Here is a 17,667-nt window from a genome sequence, read left to right on the forward strand (position 1 = left end):
TCATGAATAAAGAGTATGCCTAACTAAAGAATAAGGTAGCCTTGCATGTGTCTCCTGAAATTGGCTAGGTTATTCCACTGAGCTCTAGCTGCTGTCATGAGCCACATATCATGCAAGCATATCTACATCCATGGTCTAGAAGTTATGGGAAGTAAAAGCTTTACCCCAGATCGATGCACAAGGAGGACCGGTTAGCCTACTCTGTGACAAACTCACATTCTGTACACAGATGTAGGCTACACGACTACATTTCACTCATTCATCCAGTTCATTTATTCAACCCACAACAGTGCATTACCGCCAGTGATCACGGTGAAATAGCCCATTTCACAACAAACAAACAGCCTATTTCTCCATATCAGAGAGAGAAGAGTTTGAATCTTCCACTCTCAAGCCTCGTGAGTGGAATGTTTGGATTTATACAACAATTGGGTTCTATGGAACTATTTATTTGTTTCTGATTGGCCGAGAGACGTTCCATGAGTTGGAATATCCCTGGATAGCCTGGGTGTTCCCATGCTGCCTTGCGCGCGATTTGATTCACTGAGAAGTGGTGGCGCTAGCCAGGCTAATCCCTGGCAGAGCCCGTCTACGGAGAGCCTTGCCACTCTGTATTAAGTCCTATTGTACCGAATTTTGGATGCAGTTCCACCAGAGTTCCACTGGGGGGCGATCGCCATGAGTGCAGAATGAATGGGAGTCAATGGAGCTAGACGGCTAAAATTGTCTCTTTCACCTGATTGTCGTTGACAAATCTCAGATTTGATTGTAGATTGTATAACTTCAACATGGGTTATAGGTCAAAAGTTGAATGAACGAGTACTTATGTCCTTTTGATTTCTTACAGGTTGGGTCGTTGTTGCACATAACACGCTAGCATTGTGCTAATGAATGACGTTGACTCATCATATAGATGGGAGAGAGGAAAATTATTCGGAGGATGAGGATGTCATATTTGTTATGAATAACATACTGGACACTGGAATTCCAAAAGTAGCACCCCTCACAATGACTTTGGCAGTGAATGAAACAAAAATAAATTTTGAAGTGGACACAGGCAGTGGGGTGACAGTGATGAAGGATTCTGATTTTCGGAAATTGTGGAATAGTGAGAGATTGCCAGAGTTAAAAAGGTGCCCCATAAAACTGAAAACATACACCGGACAGAAAGTGGACATACTAGGGACAGTGACAGTTGCGGTGAAGCACAAGATGACGATTAAAGAATTACCACTAGTGGTGGTACCAGGCACTGGACCAAACCTGCTTGGGAGAGGCTGGATAAAAGAACTGGGAATGGAGTGGGGTGAAATTAATCACATGACTGGCACAACAAAGCTAACATTACAGGAGGTCCTTGCACAAAATGAGGAGGTTTTTAAAGAAGAATTAGGTAAGCTGAGGGGACCACCTGCAAAGATATATGTGGATAAAGACGCAACACCCAGATTTTTTAAACCACGACCAGTCCCATATGCCATGTGGGCTAAAGTGGAGGCTGAGTTGGACCGGCTCCTGAAAGAGAAGGTAATTGAGCCAGTCAAATATTCAGAATGGGCAGCTCCCATAGTACCAGTACTGAAACCAGATAATTCAGTAAGGTTGTGTGGGGATTATAAATTGACTGTCAACAGAGTGTCAAAAATTGAGCAATACCCTATTCCCAGACTAGAGGACTTGTTTGCAAACCTGTCAGGGGGAGAAAAATTTAGCAAGTTAGACATGAGTCACGCATATCACCAAATTGCTTTGGATGAGGAGTCAAAGAAGTATGTGACGGTAAACACTCACAAGGGGTTATTCATCTATAAAGTCCTAGCTTTCGGAATATCATCCAGTCCAGCGATTTTTCAGCGCACGATTGAGGGGGTGTTGCAGGGCATCCCCCATGTAGCCATTTTTTGGATGACATTCTCCTGACAGGTTGGAATGACCAAGAGCACCTTGAGACACTGCAGTTGGTGTTACAGCGATTACAGGATGCTGGGCTGCGGCTTAAAAGAAGCAAGTGCTCTTTCATGGCGAGTGAAGTGGTCTTCCTCGGGCACAAGGTGGACGCCATGGGTCTACATCCAGTCTCAGAGAAATTACAAGCCATCGAGAATGCCCCCCCACCATCAAACGTGACTGAGCTGAAGGCTTATTTGGGACTGTTAAATTAATAAGTTCCTGCCCAACTTAGCCACTATTTTGGCTCCGGTGCACAAGTTGCTGTGTAAAGAGACAAAATGGAACTGGGGAACAGAACAGCAAGCTGCATTTCAAGAGTCAAAGAGACTGTTGCAGTCTGCTGAGGTCTTAGTTCATTATGACCCAGAAAAAGAGATTGTGCTGTCGTGTGATGCTTCTCCATATGGTATAGGAGCGGTGCTCTCTCACAAGATGAAAACTGGAGAAGAGAGACCAATAGGGTTCATGTCTCGCACTCTGAGCAAAGCAGAAAGAAATGACTCCCAATTGGACAAAGAGGGCTTAGCAGTCATTTTTGGGGTTCAGAGGTTCCACAAATACATTTATGGCCGAAAGTTTACCATTGTCACTGATCACAAACCTCTGCTGTCACTATTCAATGAATTGAAGGCAGTGCCACAGATGGCTTCTCCACAAATCCAAAGGTGGGCATATGAATATGAGATCAATTACAGACCAGGGAAACTGCATGGAAACGCGGATGGTAAGCAATGAACCATTGTTTTACCAACTTGTTTATCTGTGTTGATGATGCCGCTCATGTGGGCTACACAGGGAACAGCCTTGCTAATCCCCCCCCCCCCCCCCAATTTCCCCCCACCTAGCTCGACTGATGTATCAAAATGGACCTTGGAGGATGTTGCTAACTGGCTACAGAGTAATGGATTGGAAGATCACAAAACAGCATTCCAAGGTTTTTAGTTCGTGATCCTGTGCTCTTTATGTGTTTTCACTGATCACTGATAAAACACAAACAAGACTGTAGACGACATGGCCACTTCGTTTAACTGCCCCATGTATAACAAAAGCTTCTTTTCAGTCATCAAACAGATTAAGCACATTGGACTGTATGACCAAAATGAGCCACATTTTTCATTAATATGTGGTCTGTATGGATGCATGAAATCCTTTCTTTGCTTTGCCTCATACCGATCTCATGTATATAGAAAGCACAGAGATTTAGTTGGTAGGCCTACCAATTATTCAGATCCTGACTGCTGTATGGATTTTGACGATGATGCAATGGAGATCTGCACTGGCAATACTGCTCATGAGCCGCCACAAAATGTAGTGCAATCTGTAAACCACAAAACTGAGTACTTGCTCAATGGCCTCAGAAGAAATCTTAGTCTTTTTTCTCTTAAAGTGAGAGAAAAGCACTGTGTTCCAGCTGTGGTGCATGCTACACTGTAAAAAATGGCTGTGAAATCTACAGTAATTTACAGTAGATTTCACAGTAACGGTACTGTATATGTTTTTTACAGTAAGCTGTTGTAAAATTTACAGTAAAACCTTGAACACAAGACAAAAACACAGTAGTCCAAGTGTTACTGTAGAAATCACAGTAGTCAAAGCATTACTGTAAATAAATCACAACACCGCCACTATAGTACTGTAAAAAGTAAAGTAAACTACTGTATTTTCCTTTTTTTTCTTATATTATCTTTATTTTTACTCATAATGATGCACATGCAATTAGGCTGCCATGCTATTGTTTTTATGTTATTGATTGAATGGACATTATTGCTTATTATTGCCCCCGCCCCCTCATTTTCATTGTTTATTCCATTATAGGCTATTGATTGAATTGGCATGGCATTTAATATTGCTATTCTCCTTATTATAGTCTGACCAACATTTTAATTTGTTCCCTGTTAAATTTAAATAGGCTATTATATTGTTTTGTGTATGTCGCTTTGGACAAAATCGTATCCATAAATGCATTATGCCATTTATATAGCTAGAATAATACATGTTTCCAATTATATGTTTCTATTGTAGGCCACAAAATGTTATTTCACTCTGTTTTTAAGTGAGTAAGGCCACCATACATCCAATAAGTGCCCTTCATGACCCAGTCACGTGGCCATATGGCATGGCAGAACTCTTTTTTTTTTTTTCTAAAACTGCTTTTCCATGTTTCACCTGCATAAAAATATAGCATAAACACAGATATGTGTGCATTTACTTAGACATGGGGTTGCCTGGCTGGGAGGACAGCTTTATTCGTCGCTCCATAGACGGAGGTTACCCTTTAGCCGCCAGGGTTAAAAAAAATTGATTTTTTGGCCATGGCTTGCAAGTGGTCAGAGATAATACTGTAAATGTGAAAATCATTGAGTATGAACAGAAGTTTATAAAGGGGGTAAATTTACTCATCTAATTAGCATATTATGACGTCACTGGATGGTAACCACCGGGAATTATGTACATTTCAGTAAATACTAGATGTTGAACATATTTGAGCAGTTTTTCTTTCTTTTTTGTCATTTCACCGACATAAAAAATGAACAGGAAGACAGTCACATGTAAACCAACAATAGTAAAGTATTAGGCTACTAATCACAAACCCTATGCTACTATACAATAAATAAAGTAGCCTGGTCAAATCAGTTCCATATCGTGGGTGACTTTGTAGTTCTTCAGAGCCCTATTTTTACAACCCCTGCTGTCTATACCACGTCCATATCGGACACTATCATCACTATTGCCACTGGCACCTCCAGCTATGTTGGGCAGAGGGTAATAAGCATTGTATGCTTAGTGGACACTGTCGCAAAGACGAACCTCCATTCACAGATGCACCGTGACTGCAGTCAATAGACGATCGATCATATTCTCCAAAAGGCAGATATTCTCCTTCAGAATCAGAATAGGTGAATAACAGATCCAAGACTTCATCACTCGTGAATTTTTTTTTCAACATTTGGTGTATTTCTGCTTCAATTTGTGCAAAACTATGGCCCGCATCGCTTCCGCGTTATGGAGGAAATGCACGTCTTCTTCGTGTGTTTCTCGCGTGTTTTTCGCATTCTCTGGTGCTTCCTGAAAACTTTGGGGAAAAAAAGGTTGAGCTTGAATCGAAGCTCTGGGTGTCTGCCAACTAGTGGTCAAGAGTACAAATGAGATTTTACACTGTACTCGCGTCTATCGTCTGTTTCATAGACTGGTTTTATTCATTAATGACGCTTGTCGCAATACTGCGACATGGGCGGTTTTAATATATTCTATGTTTGTCCAAATGATGTCTGTCTATCATTGCACTCGAAGGAAACTGGAATGTTTCATTCGTCCTCATTTTTCAATCGTCTCAGTTGCTACCCTTAACCAGTCGTTCTCTCTCCAAACTAGTTATGATGGATATCAAGATGAAATGTCAACGTTATTCTCAAAATGTTGAGTTTAATGTCGACACGTCGAGATTAAAGTCGACATGATATTTCAACATTATTCTCGAAATGTCGAGTTCAATATGTCGACTTTAATCTCGTCTTGGCAAAAATATGTTTTTTTCAGAGCCTTATAAGGCTCTGTTTTTGTGTGTAGAACTAGTCACGTCATCGCAAACCGCAGAAAAGCTCTGGAATCTTTGGGAAAAACCGCGAAACCATCACTTGGAATTCTGACTCCGTAGTGAGTAGTTGACAGAAAAGCTCCGTAAATTGTCAGAAGTATTTAGGTTTATTTACTCAAGGCTTTATCCTGTGTTTTCCCCCGTCTTTGCCTCACTTTTTGCCTTGACTTGACTTGAGTTGACTTTACTTGACTTGAGAGGGAAAACGAGGTAGCTCCTAAGCTCTCCACAACCGTTGCTAAGCGGGAGGTAACGTTAGCTTATAGCTAGCTAGCTTCTAGGCGGGAGAAGATCCCCCCCCCCCCCCCCCCACCTTTGCCCTCTGGACTCGCGGATCATCTGTGGACTTCCAGAAAATAATGTGAGTACCTTTACCATTACTACGAGCAAAACAAGTTTTCTGTGCCACCTCTGTCAGGCTGTGGTGTGCCTGAGCCACAGGTATCCAGCTACTTAGGAGTATACATGAATTACTACAATGAATTACTCATGCAAACACTGCAGCTTCACCACCGCTTCCATTTCTATATTTGTCCGGCATGTGAATTTACATAGACATTTAGCTAACTATAGATTTCCATGTGGTGTAGCAGAATGCTTTGCCACTTTTGTGACACGTAGCGCCGTTCAAAGCCACATGTACCGTTTTCACAAGAGAGCTAGCTCTAGACGTGTAAGGCAAATCAATGGAGTTGATGGAGCTTGCAATGTTAATGGCTGTAGTTTTGTGTCAGATTTTTCAAGCTTACGTGAACATCTCCATAGGCACATTAAAGATGGCACAAAAGTATCATGCCCTTATGTTAACTGTGTAAAACATTTTCGTGTCCGCTCATCATTAGCCTCACACTTGAGTCGGAAACACAAGAGAGCTATAGAGCTGTGTTGGGTGTGGAGGAGAAGTGATCATTAAACAAAAAGGTTTTGATGTGTTTTGAAGAAAAGAAGAGGTTGGGGGAGGGAGTTCCAGAGTTTGATTTATGCAATATGTGCCCAATCCATTTTTCAGGCCATCTGATGTTAAAAATATGTTTGAAGCAGTGGTTGGTGAAGACATGTAGCTTGTTCAGGAGGTTCCTTGTTGTTTTCCACATCTCAGATCTGTAGAGCAGTATGTTTTTTCTCATGCTTGAATTGAATAGCTGTAGTTTGGTCTTGAGTGTGATGTTACCCTTGAGCACTTTTGGTCTTCTGTGTGCTAATGTGGAGACCTGTCTGAGGTGCATTCTGGTCTGCCTCTCTCAATTTCTCTTGCATTTGTTGGTGGTTTTGGGATAGTAATGTGATATCATCTGCAAAGTCTAGGTCGTCCAGTTGTGTAAACAGGGTCCATTGGGCACCTATTGTCAGTGGCTTGCCGCATGATCCAGTTGACCGCTTAGCGGAATAGTATGGAGAAAGTAAACAGTACAGCCTTGTCTAACTCCTGTTGTGATGTGAAATGCCTGTCAGCTGGCCTTCATGTATGATTCTACTTTGCTCATTACTCTTACAGTTATGCATTAACATTTACATATTGTCCCACTCCTATACTGTTCATAGGTTTTTAGTCAGGATCAATCCTGACTCATCCAAGTGCACTGCCAAGGAGCAGATCAGCAAGATGACTGGGAGGGTGGTGAAGAGGAAAACTACATACATGAACCCCAGTGTCCTCTCATTTATTAGGGATTTCACAGAGTTCTACTTGCTTGACTAGATGAAGGTGAGGTTCTGATAATAGCTTTAATAATAATAACAGACCTGCCAACCTCTACGCATTTTCCTATTTAGAACTTTTCTCCTCAAGTTAGAAAGTGTAACAAGACCAACGAAAAATCAAATGTAGCGATTTTCTAGGCTGATTTGACATGGAACTATACTCTCATTCAGGCGTAATAATCCAGTCACTAACCGATTCGTCTGCTGCAGCTCAACCTTGTTGCTGGAAGTTAGCCTGTAGGGACTGTTTTCAGGTGCTGCATGATATCATTGTGCTGCTGTGCCCATGGTGTTCCTTGATTATTACGCTGTAATGACAATATAGTTCCATGTCAAATCAGCCTAGAAAATCGCCACGTTTTTGGCTGCATGCATGAAGTCCGACGTGATTTTTTTATTTTATTTTTTTCGGCTCAAGGTGCTACCCAAAAAAATTCTTCAAGGTTGGCAGGTGTGTAATAAAAATAATGATAATATAAGTATATATGGGTATAATAAAAAAAATAATCATACTTTGTATTATTAATAATAATAATAATAGTATAAGTATTTTGACACAACTCCGACATCACCATCTTAGACCCTCATCACATGTGGTGCAGTACAAAGTAATTGTAATCAATATAATTATTAATGTGTTTTCTTCTTTAATTTCAGGGTTCCAACTGATTCTGGTCAGGGCATGCAAGGTTTCATAAGGTTTCATGTAAATTTTCTATTTGTTATTTTATTTGAATGTTCTAAATGTTATATTTTACTGTTCAATGTTTTATTATGTTGTACCTGGTGAGGACCACCCATCTAAGCACCAACCCACTGTTCCACTGTTGAGGTTGAGAACTGTACTGACAACTGTATTAGGCCTATATATCATTATATTATATTATATTATACACATATTATATTATACATATATTATATATTATATTATACACATATATTATATTATACACTATGTATTATTATATTAGTCTATATTATTCAATATAATATACATATACTATTATATCATACCTATAATAGGCCAATACATTGAGAATTGTATGTATTATTATATTATATGTATTAGGTGTATGTATTATTATATTATATTATTAGGTATTATTATTATTATTAATTTTATGTATTATTAATATTACATACTATATATTATATACATAATAGGCCAATACATTGAGTATGTATTAGGTGTATGTTGTATTAAATTATATTATTAGGTGCATGTATTATTATATTATACACATAATATTGCATATACTATTACATATTATATCATACCTTGTCTTGTTCCTATTGTTAAATAAATAACTGTTAACAATTTTCTTGCTTTTTTGCAGTTAATTTAAATATTTTAGAATATGGTTGATTCTATTAAAGATGGCTAGTGATACAGTATTTAAATTCTGTAAATACAATTGAAATCACAGTATGTAATTTATATTTCTTCTACAGTAAAACAATCAATACTGTAAATACAATAAAATCAGTGTTTAATTGTGTTGTATTTTACAGCAAATGCATACTATACTGTAAATGGAAGTACAGTACCTTTACTGTAAAATGAATTTACAGTAACTTACTGGCAACAATTGGCCAGTAAGTTACTGTAAATGGAAGTACAGTACCTTTACTGTAAAATGAATTCACAGTTGGCCAGTAAGTTACTGTAAATGGAAGTACAGTACCTTTACTGTAAAATGAATTCACAGTAACTTACTGGCAACAATTGGCCAGTAAGTTACTGTAAATTTCACAGTAGTTTTTTTTACAGTAAATACAAAAAATACTGTAAATGGAAGTACAGTAGCTTTACTGTAAAACGAATTCACAGTAACTTACTGGCCAATTGTTGCCAGTAAGTTACTGTAAATTTTACGGTAAATTTTTTACAGTGTAGCATAATAGAGGATTTCGCTACAATGTTTGATTAATTTTTGTCAGATTACACTGAAGCAATTCGCTTTCACCTCCAGAGAATCAACGTCAATGTTGATGATGATGATGATTTAAGTGAATTTTTAAGTCAAATAGACTTGCTTGAAGAGTGTGTTAGAGGCATACATTCAGAATGGAAACTGGAACAGTACTGCTACAGTGAATTAGGAATGGTCAGGCCATTGGAGATTGTTTTGAGAGGTGATGGTGACGCAAGCCCTATGGCAACATTTCAGTATATCCCACTCCTTGCTGTCTTAGAAAAAGTGGCTGAAAATGAGGATGTCTGGGCAATGCTAAACAGAGACATTGACCCTACTGAAGAAGATGAACTTAGGGACTTCTCTGATGGTCAAATGGTCATGCTAGTCAAAAGATTCAGATTTTACGTGGATGAACTTGAGGTTGCAAATCCACTTGGTTCTAAGAAAGGAAAGCACAAATTGACAGCAAAAAGATGACTAACATTTAAGCTACAACACAATTTTAAAAACAAGAGTGTGTTTTGCTACTGTAGTATTGATGCTATTGCCTTTGTGTTTTTCAGGTTTCCAGGACTGCTACCCCACTGCTGTTTATACATGGAAATCCATTTGGGGAGTGTGAGGTTGCAATAAAAATGGATGGTGTAAATATTTCACAGCCAGACGACATTAGCCTAGGGATTGGGGCCCTGTTGGGGGTTTATTTTTTATTCAATGTGAAATATGCCGACGATGCAAACAAGACACGGTCATTTCTGCAGTGCATGGCAGGGATCAGAGCAAATCAAAAGCTTTCATCAGCTGTAATTAGAATGTCCAACATTCTCCTGTAAAATATGTAATGTAAACATGTGTAAATATTGATCAGTGTCATTTATTATTAATGTATCTATGTATGAATGTATCTATCTAATGTAAGTAGGCCTATATATTTTTTCTATTCGTTTCTTTACTTTTTGTGTTGTTGTATTTTCTGACTTGCTGTATAATAAATTCTTGAAACAATGTCATTATGGCCTATTTATGATATTACAAGTTAGCAAGTAAGTAAATAACCTAAGTAAATAAATAAATAATAAAGGTGTAAGTAAATAAATAAATAACCTAAGTAAATAAATAAATCCATAAAGGTTCTCCAGAACCTCAAAAGGTTCCTCAAGTCAGTGTTTATACCAGATCTGTGTTTGCATATTTAATACGTTTCATACACGTGTTTCAACACTGCATTTCGGTCGTTGCGTTTACCTTACCATTACCTTACGCATGCCAGTTATGTATCAGCTGCCTGCCTGCAGTCTACTTCCAAAACTCCAAAGCTGCTTGCTGTCAGATTTGGTTCAGAGGGCACAAGTTCAGTGTATCAACAACACTCAATAACAGTTTATGTGATGTGTTAATCAAGTAAATTCCCAACAATTTCACAACAGCTAGTTATGGAGTAGGCCTTTCAACTAGCCCACTTGCTTACGACGAGACTCAGGCTGCGCAGTCGGCACCCGCTTCCTAATTTGGGTTTTGGGTTGCCAGGTTTTAGCCTATGACAAAACGGTTGAAATTGAAACTAAGTAATATGTGTAGGGTGTATTTCATACACAACCTGGCAACCTGAATAGATCAATGATTTTAAAATGAAGTTTGATGGCCATGCAAATTACGGGAGTTTTCCGTGAAAAATAACAAAACGGGAGGGTGCTGCAGATGAGCTTGAAATACGGGAGAAACCCGGGGAAAACGGGAGTGTTGACAGATATGTATTAGACGTTCTCTGCGGTAAACTACAGTCCTTGAAGGAAGCGTCCATTGTTTTTCCAACCCACTTTTAACTTCCAACAAAATTACGTCTCACTGCAACGATGCGCCCCCGGGGACGAAAAACTTTTTCGTAAAAGTCTAGTATACATACCCATCAAATTTCATGTGCACCGGTGTTTCGGTGTCCCGGGTATCGTTGACCAAACATTCAGGAAGTAGATGACGGAGGGAAGAAAAAAAAAAAAAAAAAAAACCTTTGACAATCATTATATGACCGCTTCGCTAGCGGCGGTCATAATAATACAATTTATTTACACCATGCCTTTCTCAAACTCAAGCTCGCTTTACAAAGTCAGATCAAGATACCACAAGCCAATAAAAACAATTAAAAAAAAATGCAATGGTAGCAGATGATTAGCTTCGGGATCACTTGTGTACTATTAAGTGTGTGGTCAAAGATCCTTGATTACTAGCAAGATAGAGCAACGTAATTCGTTACTATGGGAGCAAAATGGGACAGTTCCGGTCTGCATAAGTGGGAGTGTCACCTTACGTCACTAAATAAACTTTCTCTCTTAATAAGCAATAAGAACAGATAAACATAATTGTGTTCACAATATCATTGTCTATAATCATGTATGATACCAATGAATCATTCTTTAGGACATTATATAAATAATTTAATTAGTCATGTGTACCGAGCTAGCTAGCTAGCTAACGCTAGCTTAAAACGCCATACAAGTGGATGGGAGTAGCTATGGCAATACAGATATGCGCTAACAAGTGACTAGTAGTTGAAGGACTTCGCTTAAACTTAATATACTGTTCCAAATTCGCTTGAGTATAAACTATCCACTTTAACTAATGTCAGTAATGTTATTCAGCTAGTTGTCATTTCAAAGAAATTACACTTCTCCGTTTAAAATGTTACCTTAGCTAAGAGGCTAGCTAGCATGCTAACAACTGGACAGTAACTGGCAGCAGCATGGTCTGATATTAAGTTATTTTATTACAAATCCGAACACTAAAAATGTACACTTTTACGCTTGACATGATCCCAAACACTTACAGATTATGACAAAATGTTCCAAAAAACCCTCAACAAATCCAGAAAGATATAATGACCAATTTATTGGTAAAATTTCACAAGTCTCCATTGACATTAGTGCAGCGAGGGTTTACTCTGGTCTGCATAAAGGGGGATTTTCCCCCCTCCCCCTTGCAATAATCGAACACGGAAATTGTCGAACGTTTGCGCCTCTCGCTCCGCTTTAACCCTCTCTGGTGTGGTGGCGAATTTGACCATTTGCCTTCAGCCAGTGGCTGGTAGATTAGACGTAATGTAGGCCTATAAATGGCAGAGCCCACATCCTTTACGTTCATAGCTAATACGACGAAAAGTACTCACCACAGACAGTCTATGCAGGCAACATAGACATTTTAGCATGTTCACGCAATTAGCAACTCATTGTTGCTCCAGTTAGCTTAGCATGTTTCGCCGCAACGTACAAGGAGCAAAGACTGACAGACCTAATAAGAATTTAAATATTAATATAATCATGGAGATGCTCTTAATGTATTGTGGGTGGCTCTTAAAAGAGCCGTTGGGTTATGTTCACAAGTAAAAATTACTTGGAGCTGGTGTACTTAGTAACGGCCTTGGTTCCCTCCGACACGGCATGCTTGGCCAGCTCACCGGGCAGAAGCAGACGCACTGCGGTCTGGATCTCCCTGGAGGTGATGGTAGACCTCTTGTTGTAGTGAGCCAAGCGGGAAGCCTCTCCTCCGATGCGCTCGAAGATGTCGTTCACGAACGAGTTCATGATGCCCATCGCCTTAGAGGAGATACCGGTGTCGGGGTGGACCTGCTTCAGGACCTTGTACACGTAGATGGCATAGCTCTCCTTCCTGGTCTTTCTGCGCTTCTTTCCTCCTTTTCCTGCTGTTTTGGTAACAGCTTTCTTGGATCCTTTCTTGGGCGCGGTTTTCGCTGGCTCTGGCATTGTAAATACTGTAGTCTGTATGTCGCAGCTAACAGAATTACTCACGGTTATCAGCAGTCCCTTTATATATACAAACCTGTATGCAAATAGGCAACGATTCTGCAGTTTTTACTGTTGGTCCAATCAGCGTGCGACATGTTAACAAGCAAACCAGGATTGGTCACTTTGTCGACCAGAAGATCCCGCCTCTTTGTCGTTTGTCCCCTGTTCCCTTTGTTTCTTTCTCGCACTTTTTGGTGTTGAATAATCTATCATAAGTTTATCATCTCAATTACAGTTTTTTTCTCTCAGTCATCTGCATAGTCTGTCTGCCTCTTCACCCCCTCCATGTTTGGTACTGTCTGTCCACTAGCCACTTGTACCACTGTCTTTATGCATCACTGTTTGCGTGCTATATTAGCACATTAGCACATATGCATAACCCGCCCCCCCCTCCATGCCACAGCCGAACTGTGGCCACACTTATACATTTTCTTAAATAGTTAAATATATAGACTTTACTTTACTTTATTTCTGCATTGTTGCACTGTTGACTTACTCATTTGCACTATCACCATTGCACTACCACCATGACACTCATTCACACAGAGCACCTTACCATACCTTACTATGCACAGAGAATCACAAGCTCAGTCCCTGCCTCAGTCATTGCAAGCGCCTCTGATTAATTAATCACCACTATGTGGATACTGTTTTTAGAATTGATTTAGATTAAGTGTTAGTATAATTTGTATTTTTGTAATTTGTATTTTAGTATATTTTTATATATTGTATTAAGTGTTAGTATAATTTGTATTTTAGTATATTTAGCATATTCTTTATCTTCTACTGTCCTTACTGCTTAGTTGTGTTTTTATATTATATACTTTAATTACTCTTTCTGCTGTTAAAGAATGTGTTTGTGTTGTATGTATGCTGCTGCTGAGACCTTGAATTTCCCCTAGGGATCAATAAAGTATCTATCTAGCTATCTAGCTATCTATCTATCTATCTATCTATTTGGTGCATTTCTCGAATCATCTTTAACATTTGCACACCAGTTAGTCCATTAGTCCACACCAGTTAGTTGGGAGTGACTTATTATCAAAAACTGAGCTGTGATTGGCTCTCAACATTGTTCTTTCAACGAGTCACAACGTTCGCCAATGTTCTATAAAGTGTCTAAGCCATGGACGATCATTACGCTTTTGAGTAGTTTCTCACCTTTATCGCAAACGATTAAAATATGAGTGGACGAGGAAAGACCGGTGGCAAGGCCAGAGCTAAGGCAAAGACTCGTTCTTCCAGGGCTGGACTCCAGTTCCCCGTTGGCCGTGTCCACAGGCTGCTGCGTAAAGGCAACTATGCTCAGCGTGTCGGCGCTGGTGCACCGGTCTACTTGGCCGCTGTGCTCGAGTATCTGACTGCTGAGATCCTTGAGTTGGCCGGCAACGCTGCCCGTGATAACAAGAAGACCCGTATCATTCCCCGCCATTTGCAGTTGGCTGTCCGCAACGACGAGGAGTTGAACAAGCTGCTCGGTGGAGTGACCATCGCTCAGGGTGGTGTGTTGCCTAATATCCAGGCTGTGCTGCTGCCCAAGAAGACAGAAAAGTCAAAGTAAACCACACACCTGACTGGTCAAAACAACGGTTCTTTTAAGAGCCACCCACATGTCTTAAGAAAGCATTGTAGTCCTGTTTTACTACTGCGTTGTTTACATTAGCTGGATATAAATACTTTATTGATCTCAAAGGGGAACTTCAAGTGTTCAATTGTATGTGTTGTATTCAATTAGTTTTAATTCTATTCTACTAGAATACCTACATTTATACATTAGGCTTCGGATCAGCCACACATACTATTATAGAGAACGGACTATTATAGATTGCAGATTATGAATGTGTCTCGAAGTGATCTGATATCTGACGAATCACAGAGATAAGAGTCCACCGTACGCCTACATTCGTTTAAGGTAGTATGAAAATGTTTACCTTGAAACAGCCATATGGCACTGGTTCAAGGTAAACATTTTCATCAGTGTTCCAACATCCAACCTTAGACATTGTCCAAAGTAATGTTAACGTTCATGTCTCTAAGCTGAACACTTAATGTTGAACAGGAAATTAGTAGCTTTTCGCCCCTTGTCATTTAACGGTTTAGGATCAGACATGGAATAAATACACAATGGCACAATGGGTTTATATGATAATAGTAATTAATGTGTGTCGTTAAAATGAACAATGAGCTTCCCGCTGTAACGGAAGGGGGCTGGCTTATAGCGTTCGAATTCCAGGCGTCATAAGGACATAGAGTGGGTTGGCCAATAGTATTTGTGCGTGCTCGTGACCATCATCCAATCACTGTGCTTATGTGGCTCTGACTGGGTGGAGACTAAGGTCTAGAATATATAAGAAGCCATGTCTCTGCAACAACAAACATATTCTGAAGAAACAGCAGAGAGAACTCAGAGAGAATGGCAAGAACTAAGCAGACAGCCCGCAAATCCACTGGTGGCAAAGCCCCAAGGAAGCAGCTCGCCACCAAGGCTGCCCGCAAGAGTGCCCCGGCTACCGGTGGCGTGAAGAAGCCTCACCGTTACAGGCCTGGTACTGTGGCTCTGAGAGAGATCCGTCGTTACCAGAAGTCCACCGAGCTGCTGATCCGCAAGCTGCCCTTCCAGCGTCTGGTCAGAGAAATCGCTCAGGACTTCAAGACCGACCTGCGCTTCCAGAGCTCTGCTGTCATGGCTCTTCAGGAAGCCAGCGAGGCTTACCTGGTCGGTCTGTTCGAGGACACTAACCTGTGCGCCATCCACGCCAAGAGGGTCACCATCATGCCCAAGGACATCCAGCTGGCTCGTCGTATCCGTGGGGAGCGTGCTTAAATTTAGTCTGACGGCTACACCAAAGGCTCTTTTAAGAGCCACCTAATTCGCATTTGAAAGCATTTTTCAATCTACCAAAGCGGCAGTAAAACTCAGGATAAACAATTATGAGATTTTTAGAGTGTCCAGGTGGGTGGCTGATAGCATGCTAGCTACATCACCAATTTAGATGAAACTCAGCCAGTTTGAAGGGTCCACCTTAAAAAAGTAAATGATATATTGCACCCAGGACGTTAAATCTAGCTTGGATTTGTTCAGGAGACATGATACATCTCCATTTGTCTACCATAAATGACCTAAACATTATTTTTCAACCAATCGTAGAAATCACTGGCTGGATCACACTATTTAGGCGGTTACAGCGACAGAAATATTAAAAGGCCTAGCATTTTTCTTTTGATATACAAGTCCACAGATGGCCCTTTCATGTGCAGAGATATTCAGCTCTAAATATTGCTATTTTTGGGGTATTCGCTAAAGGGCATGTGACAAGTCGACACGTGCAGTCCTGGACTGACACCTGTTACACCTTACGCCTTGTAACTCCAGTTTTAAACTAACCTTGGATACACCATTGATAAGCGTGGATTGTTACTTTGCTGTGTATAAATCCGACAGCAGGAGGGATGTCAACATTTGATGCAATCGGGGGCCTTTGAGTTTTTTTCGCCAGAAACGATTGTTTAAAATGTTTTGGCTTGAGTTTTAGGACCCTTCAAACTGGCCAACTTTAATCAAAATCGGTTGGCATTTCACATTATGGTTTCACACTGACTCCACAAATAGCGCTCTGATGAAACATGTCTTTCCCATAAACAGAACCGATATTAAACCAGTGTAAAATAGTTGAGTGAGACTTGCTATAAATCACTCACTACTGATATTAGATCATTCCTATGAATAATTCATTTGTAGTGCATTTCTATAAACTCACCAGCATATTTCTTTGGCTGGCAGTCTTTACATTCTAGACTTTTGCTTTTTACGGAAAAAATGGGTGGCTCTTAAAAGAGCCTTTGGGTCATAATATCAAGTTCTTTACTTAGAGCTGGTGTACTTGGTGACGGCCTTGGTTCCCTCCGACACGGCATGTTTGGCCAGCTCACCGGGCAGAAGCAGACGTACTGCGGTCTGGATCTCCCTGGAGGTGATGGTGGACCTCTTGTTGTAGTGAGCCAAGCGGGAAGCCTCTCCTCCGATGCGCTCGAAGATGTCGTTCACGAACGAGTTCATGATACCCATCGCCTTGGAGGAGATACCGGTGTCGGGGTGGACCTGCTTCAGGACCTTGTACACGTAGATGGCATAACTCTCCCTCCTGGACTTTCTGCGCTTCTTTCCTCCTTTTCCTGCCGTCTTTGTTACGGCTTTCTTTGATCCCTTCTTGGGCGCGGACTTCGCTGGTTCAGGCATGACTGTCTACAGATATCTCTTGAAAAAAATACCTCCCTGGATCTATATATAGTACTCTATGCAAATACCAAACAGTATTTCACCCATCGAATGAAACAGTGTTGAGTGGAATTCTTGACTGTGATTGGCTATCATTCCCGAAAGGGGTGGACCGCAATGTCAACCCACCACCGGATACAAACACATACCCAACCCCCCACTCCCCTTGTTCTTTGTTTTGTGTTTTTCATCGTCAATTGTTGATATTTAACAATATGCGAAAAGCGTGCAGTTTTTTATGGATGAGGACAGCTGCTTCACTAACACCTTCACGTGCTCCACCATTTATAAATGATAAATGTTTTGCATCTCAAAACGCCATACACTAAACTAACTGTATTATATTTACGTTATGTGTTCTAACACTATATAAGCTATAGCTTTTAACGTCAATGAACGAAAATAAACAACGAAATGCAGTTTGCATCT

General features: G+C 40.3%; 4 protein-coding genes and 1 long non-coding RNA gene across 5 annotated transcripts; 3 read left to right on the forward strand and 2 right to left on the reverse strand.

Annotated features, from left to right (window-relative positions):
- Window positions 1-5,700: 5,700 nt before the first annotated feature.
- Window positions 5,701-8,280, forward strand: LOC121719700. The gene is made up of 3 exons (XR_006034313.1): window positions 5,701-5,906; window positions 7,088-7,250; window positions 7,904-8,280. It is a non-coding gene; the product is annotated as an uncharacterized LOC121719700 (long non-coding RNA).
- A 3,852-nt stretch (window positions 8,281-12,132) lies between these two features.
- LOC121719655 (histone H2B 1/2-like) lies at window positions 12,133-12,983 on the reverse strand. Its single transcript, XM_042105457.1, has one exon. The coding sequence runs from the start codon at window positions 12,918-12,920 to the stop codon at window positions 12,546-12,548; it is 375 nt and encodes a 124-aa protein (XP_041961391.1). The 5' UTR covers window positions 12,921-12,983; the 3' UTR covers window positions 12,133-12,545.
- A 1,080-nt stretch (window positions 12,984-14,063) lies between these two features.
- On the forward strand, window positions 14,064-14,576 carry LOC121719651 (histone H2A). Its single transcript, XM_042105452.1, has one exon. The coding sequence runs from the start codon at window positions 14,146-14,148 to the stop codon at window positions 14,521-14,523; it is 378 nt and encodes a 125-aa protein (XP_041961386.1). The 5' UTR covers window positions 14,064-14,145; the 3' UTR covers window positions 14,524-14,576.
- Window positions 14,577-15,207: 631 nt separating this feature from the next.
- Window positions 15,208-16,727, forward strand: LOC121719637 (histone H3). The gene has a single exon (XM_042105436.1). The coding sequence runs from the start codon at window positions 15,376-15,378 to the stop codon at window positions 15,784-15,786; it is 411 nt and encodes a 136-aa protein (XP_041961370.1). The 5' UTR covers window positions 15,208-15,375; the 3' UTR covers window positions 15,787-16,727.
- A 64-nt stretch (window positions 16,728-16,791) lies between these two features.
- Window positions 16,792-17,199, reverse strand: LOC121719661 (histone H2B-like). The gene has a single exon (XM_042105463.1). The coding sequence runs from the start codon at window positions 17,197-17,199 to the stop codon at window positions 16,825-16,827; it is 375 nt and encodes a 124-aa protein (XP_041961397.1). The 3' UTR covers window positions 16,792-16,824.
- Window positions 17,200-17,667: the final 468 nt, after the last annotated feature.

This window comes from Alosa sapidissima, chromosome 9 (genome assembly GCF_018492685.1).
Source record: "Alosa sapidissima isolate fAloSap1 chromosome 9, fAloSap1.pri, whole genome shotgun sequence".
Lineage (NCBI taxonomy): Eukaryota > Metazoa > Chordata > Actinopteri > Clupeiformes > Clupeidae > Alosa > Alosa sapidissima.

Coding starts and splice junctions, on each gene's coding strand:
- LOC121719637 (XM_042105436.1), top strand. CDS start 15,376: ATGGCAAGAACTAAGCAGACAGCCCGCAAATCCACTGGTGGCAAAGCC.
- LOC121719651 (XM_042105452.1), top strand. CDS start 14,146: ATGAGTGGACGAGGAAAGACCGGTGGCAAGGCCAGAGCTAAGGCAAAG.
- LOC121719661 (XM_042105463.1), bottom strand. CDS start 17,199: ATGCCTGAACCAGCGAAGTCCGCGCCCAAGAAGGGATCAAAGAAAGCC.
- LOC121719655 (XM_042105457.1), bottom strand. CDS start 12,920: ATGCCAGAGCCAGCGAAAACCGCGCCCAAGAAAGGATCCAAGAAAGCT.